The following is a 6,000-nucleotide window of genomic DNA, read 5'->3' as shown; positions in this document are numbered from 1 at the left end:
CTCCGGGCTCGCTCTGCCGCGGCTCGCCGCCCGCGCTTTCAGCACCGGCCGCGCGGGACAGCGCCCTGCCCGCGGGGCGGCCCGCGATTGGCCCCTCCGGGCGCGCGGCGAGCGGGCGGGCGAGCGAGCGGGAGGGCTCCGGCGGGCGCCCCTCCCGCCGCTCCTCCCTCCCTCCCTCCCGCCCTCCCGCCGCCCGGGCGGAGCGGCTCCGGCCCCTTCGCACCGCACCGGTGCAGCAGCACCAGCAGTTCTGCGAGCAGCTGCTGATCGTTGGCGCGGGGGCTTGTCAAGCCGGATGAATCCTGTGGGATGTTCAGTTCCAGAGGGGTAGCTGCCTTGCTCAGCCTGCCATGGCAGAACCGACAAGGGGCTTCGGGGCACCTTGTTCTGGCAGGCACTTGTGCGAAGGCTGACTTCGGACGCAGCCGGCCAAGTGGTTGATATCCACAAAGGCTACGCTTGGAATGGATTTGTTAGTCTTAAGGTGCAGCGGGACTTTTTGCACGGGCCCAGTTGGTTGTTGCCTCAAATGTCCAAGTGGGAGGTTGCTCTCAACACTAGGGAATCAGAAGAAGTTGGAAGCAAAGGAGGGCGCGAAGTAGAAAATGGCCCTTTGGGCAGTTGATTTCTTAGAGCAACATATGACTCAGGGAGATCGCTGCTCTACAGGAGCTAAACAAGACCAAGTCATAAAATTGGATGGCCTAAGGAAACAGCATACAAAGAAGCCATGGGGGTCCCCGGGTGGAGGCAGGCCTGGATGAGGGATGTAGAAGGGAGAGTCTTTACGAAAATTGCCCTCCACCAAGGAGTAAGTTCCAGCCTGCTTTTTGGGCTCAGACCCTCAGTCTAGAGCAGGGATGTTACCCCCATGGGCCTGGGGTTCTAATCTGGCCCTATGGGGCTCCCCACAGGGCCACAGACCTTTCTCCAAACACCAGTCATGTGCTACCTCAGCTTTTGGGCCGCTCCTTCCCCATTGTAAACCTCTGGAACGCCTCTCCAAAGGCTTGGTCACGGGCAGCAAAAGCTTCAAACTCAAGTATGCCTTTCACCGCTGGTCCCACCCACCACTCCAATGTGGTTTTCAAGAGCTCCCCAAAACTGAATGGCTCTTAGGCTCAACCAGTTCCAACACCCCTGGTCCAAGGCAGTGCTGTGCATGGGATGCCGGGAAGCAGCCACATGGGGGCCTGTCCTTGGGTGCAGGGGACTGCCATGGGCCTTTGGGCTAGGAAGTCATGGCATGGGGACGGATTAACGTGCTGCACGAATTCCAGCGGGATCGCCATTTTGTATTAATCTGTTGCAGCAGACGCAACAAAGACACCTGTGGCACGGCAGCAGCTAGCAGGGTTATGCCACAATAGGGATGTGGTTCTACACAGACCAGCACCATCTGGGAGGCCCTAGAATTGTTCCAGCGCCCACCTCCGAGTTCCTGTGATCTTGAGCTGGGATCTGAAGGCTGAACCCTGTGCCATTCCCCCAGGACGAGCATGGAAAGGACCGTGCCAGCTGCACACCCGCAAGGTCACAAGTATGGAGATTGTGAGAAGAGGCATGCCAGGCTGTGGGCAGAGGAGGAGGCTGGGCTGAATAGCTTGTGCTGATTCCTAGCAGTGCCCCGGCCTCTGCCTCTCTTCCTTCCTGGCACAGCCAAAAATGACCATCTGCAGAAAAGACATGGCAGAACGTGTCTCATTGGAGACTGCAGTGCCTAGTTCCACGCCTAGGGGGCTTCTGTTCAGTGAGGGCATGGGCCCTGGATTGTGCCCCAAACATGCTGCCTTCAAAGGGTTGCAAAAGATGTTCATTAAATAGTTTGATGACAACGATAATGACGATGATCGCATCTTTCCTTTATTGCTTGACCGCCAGTCTGAAGTAGCTTTTGATTGATTGATTTATTATTACATTTATATGTTATATTTGGTGTCCCACCTGTTCTCTTTTCAAGGAACTCAAGGCAGCTTGCACAATACTCTTCTTAATCTCATCCTCACAACAACAACCCTGTGAGGTAGGCCACACTGAGAGTCTGTAACTGGCCCAAAGGCACCCAGTTGACTCCATGGCTGACTGGGAACTAGAACCAGGTCTCCCGAGTCCCCGTCCCACACTCTCAATCACTACACCACACTGGCTCTGTGGTTACAGCTCAATTTAGGAATTGTCAGAACAAATTGGACCTGCAACAGAATGTTGCAGCATGGGGTACCCATATTCTTTTCCAGGATATTCCATTCCATTTTCCATCCTGTTTTCCTCCCCTGCCCCTCAGTCAGCATTCCATGGAACTGTGCATTCTCCATTTTCATTGATGTATTTGAGTTCCTTGCTCTTCTTTTAGATTTTTTTGTGAACTTTTTTTTGTGGGGTGGGGTAGATGTTCATTTGCAAATTACTGGGCTCTTCAAAGCCTACTAGGACCTCAGTCTTATGTGTGGATGGCAGCACTTTGACTACCAAAAGGTTCACACTCGGAGAATGAGTGCATTATTAGTATACACAATATCAGACCACTATTAAGTTTTGCTTGCACATAGAGAATGAGAGGGAAAGAACTTAACATGGGTTATAATGTGTATTTGCATTGCTATGTTTTCACCTTACTGTCAATAGTATGAAACTTTTAGTGAAACACAGGATGTACCCAGTCCATTGAGAAATTAAATCTAGCAGAAGATCAGACCAATGAAGATATAAAAAATAATTTAATCTTTCCAAAGCAATGTTTTCTTACAGTTGAAAAGCAAATGTGATGAAAATCACATTAGCTTCAAAACAAAGCTGTGCTTTCTTTTACAAAACACATTTTGTACATTAACCTGACTTTGTGTTAGTTCAGAGTCTGACATTCCATTTGCTTCCGTAATGTTCTGGTTATCCGTTTCTATGATCAGATGCAGAGATCTTAGTTTACAATGGTGGTAAATGACACAGACACTAATTTGCTACCAGATGTGAATGGATCCAGTGCCATTCGCTGGTAGTGTACTTATGTTGCTCAAAGCAACATGTTCTGACAGCTTTGTAACATGATCACAATTGCTGAGCTGAGTGGCCAAGGATTTCCGACTTTCTGTGCTTGTCCGTCCTCTGTGTCGTTCATCATGGTGGTGTCTAATGCCAAAGCAGCAGCAGGAAAAAGCTGCTTTAAATTCTTCGCGGAATTTCCCTGTCAAATCAAGGAGCACCAGAAGCATCAGAAAATGTAATTCAGCTAACAAGGTACATGCAAAAATGAAACCCAAATTTGTTTGTGTCTTTAATACCATGAATACCATTTGGAGAAATTCTGAAGAGGCAATAAGATGGCAAGTCTTATGCAGATGATTGTACATTGTTTATGCATTTATTTCAATGCCTCCTGCTCAGATAAATGGGGTTCCCCAAAGGATATGATGAAATAGCATTGGGCATGTCCAGTCGTCACTAAAAAGAAGCATCGCCTTTCTCCCCCATGTCCCCTCCACATGGACATGCACATACATTGTGAAATTGGTGAGGACTGTGAGCTGAAAATTGATGCTGCGCCTCTGTTGTTAGGAATGCTGGCAGCAGAGACCAGCAGGAGGACTCAAGGCCAACCACTGATACAGAGGCTGGTGGGAAAAAGTGGGGGGGGGGGGCAACTGAAGGCTTCCCTGCGCCAAGTCCACCTGCATCCCTATTGGAACTTTTAGCCTGCCTTATAGCATGCGGTTCTGGTGGATGCCTTGGGCTTGGAGGGGAGCACCTCTGGATCCCTGCTTTCCGAGGCCACTCTCCCACAGGAGGCCTTCTCCCTTCAGCTTAGTGGAAACCTCTGCAGCACATTTATGAGCCAAAGGCAAGAGAAACCTTCCAATATGTAAAAATCTTCCATTCATGTTAATCCATTTTCAAATTCACACATGAGCTGGAAAAGCTGAAACTGTCAAGTTAAGGTGCTAAGTTTTAATTTGCACAGCATGGAAACGACATTGGGCTGACTTATATTATGTATATTATTAATTATCATTATTAACGATTTTTATATATAATGTTCTCTGTATACAAACACATTATATTAGCGCAGGGGCAGATGCCCTTTTTGGTCTTGAGGTCCTCCCTGAGAGTCCGCTGGGGCTGCAAGGACTGTGCACAGGAGTGTTTATGCACATGCACTCATGCGTTCTGTGTTCATTCCCACCCCAGCAGCTTATTCCCCTGTCTTGGTCTTGCAGTAACAGCCTCCGTTCTGGAGCGCTCTTCTCATCCCACTGATCCAGCACAAGCACCAAACAGGAGGGGAAGTAGCACCCCGGGAACAGGTGCTGTGGCTCTGCCATACTGCGAGGACCCATAGCTAAAGCATTGCAAGAAGTCCCACTTCTTGCTGGGTCACTCTAGGGATGAGGCTCCGGAGCCATAGAGGCTGCTTCCAGGGTGCTTTCTCCTCCTTGCTCTGTCTTTTGGCAGGGGCAGATGCTGGTTTTCTAACAGCAGCCAAACCGAGTGTGCCGGACTTGCTGTGGCCTTCAGGCCAGACATGTTCGACCCCGTGCTCTGGCAGAAAGCAACAGGGACCACCTGCTTTTCTCTGATCCCCATCAATACTACAGCTCCCTCCACAGCTGCTTCTGTGGGTTGGTGGACCCTCCTGAACAGTATGGGATGAAGACTCAAGCAACTGGGGGCAGCGCGGGCAAAAATCACATGCCCTGGCTTATAAGAGCGGAACTGCTGCTAGCACAAGCCAGCCTTGGCTTAGCCTTCCGGCACACAGATTTCCCTCTCCTTTCAACTGCAGTTGCCTCCATCTGCTGGAATAAACGCAGTGGCCCTGGTCAAATGTTAGGCATGGAAGGTCACCTCTACTTGGAAACCAAAGATGTCAGGATAGCTCTGCAGAGCCTGCAGCATCTTGGTTGAACAGGCATTGGATCCACTGTTAACACACATTTGTTATTCAGAGAGCTAAACAAGGTTCAAATGGGAGAAAGAAAAACCAATAGTCTGTACTCCCACCCCCTCTGAAATTACAGGCTGAAGCTCAAATCTGATTCAGGTTTTATGATTCATTAGCCCTATTCAGGCATTCTATTCTGAGCTTAATGAAGATGCAAGAACAAGGCTGATGGAGAGAGCTCCATGCCTCTTTCCCCCCTTCTTCCCACCCCACACACATTAAGAGTGGATGCCTACAGTGTGGAATGCTCTGAATCTGTGCAGGCTTCCGTGGAGTTGCAGCCTTTATTTCTAGGATGCAAGATCAGGCAGAGAACCAAGACTGGGGTGGTCCAACTTTTCATACCTCGAGGGCTGCATAGGGACATTGGACACGGAACCCAGGGGCCGCCCAATGAATTAATTTACAATTCCATATCGTGAATTAAAGTGTTTGCAGTATATTGTGTTATTTATTGGATTGTTTGGGTAACTTGTTTCCTATGTCTCTTCCAACTGTGTAACGGGAAAGATAGTGACCTCTCCTTGCAAAGTATCATGAAACAGTATCCGTTGTTGTTACACGCTGTCAGGTCTTTTTCGATTTACGGTGACCCTCTTCCAAAATGCCCCGTCATTGGCAGCCCTGCTCAGTTTCTGCAAGCCCAGAGCTCCGACTTCCTGTATGGCAACCTTCCATCTCATACTTGATGGCATCCTCCTTCCTTCATCTTTGCAGGGCATTATTGGCTCAACGCTTCCTTACTATCCTAAGAAAAGCCATCCTGGGCCAGAGCAATGATCCATCGAGTGCATCACTCTGTATGCGTAGAGGCAGACCAGCTGCCCACAGGATCCCTTAAGCAGGAGAGATGCAAGACCTCTGCCTGCCCAAGCTCCCCAGCGACTGGGGCATATGGGCATGCCGCCTTTGGTGAAGGAAGGAGCACATAGTGAGTCTTGCCTTCTTAAAATGCCTCCAACAGTCTCAGTTTCATGAGTTTTGCTTGCAGCCCTCCAAGTAGCATATTCAACATTAAAAGTGCTGCAGTGCCTCTGTATGGGCCAATTTATTGCATTCTGCTT

The 6,000-nt window shown here is 49.6% G+C and overlaps 1 protein-coding gene and 1 long non-coding RNA gene across 2 annotated transcripts in view; one reads left to right on the top strand and one right to left on the bottom strand.

Annotated features, from left to right (window-relative positions):
* LOC123019083 overlaps positions 1-6,000 on the top strand; it is an 11,893-nt gene that overhangs the window by 945 nt on the left and 4,948 nt on the right. Inside the window, exon 2 of the long non-coding RNA XR_006413847.1 lies at positions 324-327. This is a non-coding gene — a long non-coding RNA (uncharacterized LOC123019083). The remainder of the gene's footprint in view (positions 1-323; positions 328-6,000) is intronic.
* Positions 2,861-6,000, bottom strand: part of HCRTR2 (hypocretin receptor 2) — a 27,002-nt gene continuing 23,862 nt past the window's right edge. Inside the window, exon 7 of the mRNA XM_044421580.1 lies at positions 2,861-3,181. Within this exon, the coding sequence (XP_044277515.1) occupies positions 2,958-3,181 (224 nt within the window). The 3' untranslated portion in view covers positions 2,861-2,957. The remainder of the gene's footprint in view (positions 3,182-6,000) is intronic.

This window comes from Varanus komodoensis, unplaced genomic scaffold, assembly GCF_004798865.1.
Source record: "Varanus komodoensis strain SLA01 unplaced genomic scaffold, ASM479886v1 scaffold12, whole genome shotgun sequence".
NCBI classification, from domain to species: Eukaryota; Metazoa; Chordata; class Lepidosauria; order Squamata; family Varanidae; genus Varanus; species Varanus komodoensis.
Note: the sequence above shows the minus strand (reverse complement) of the source record. Positions and strands in the feature narration are given on the sequence as shown.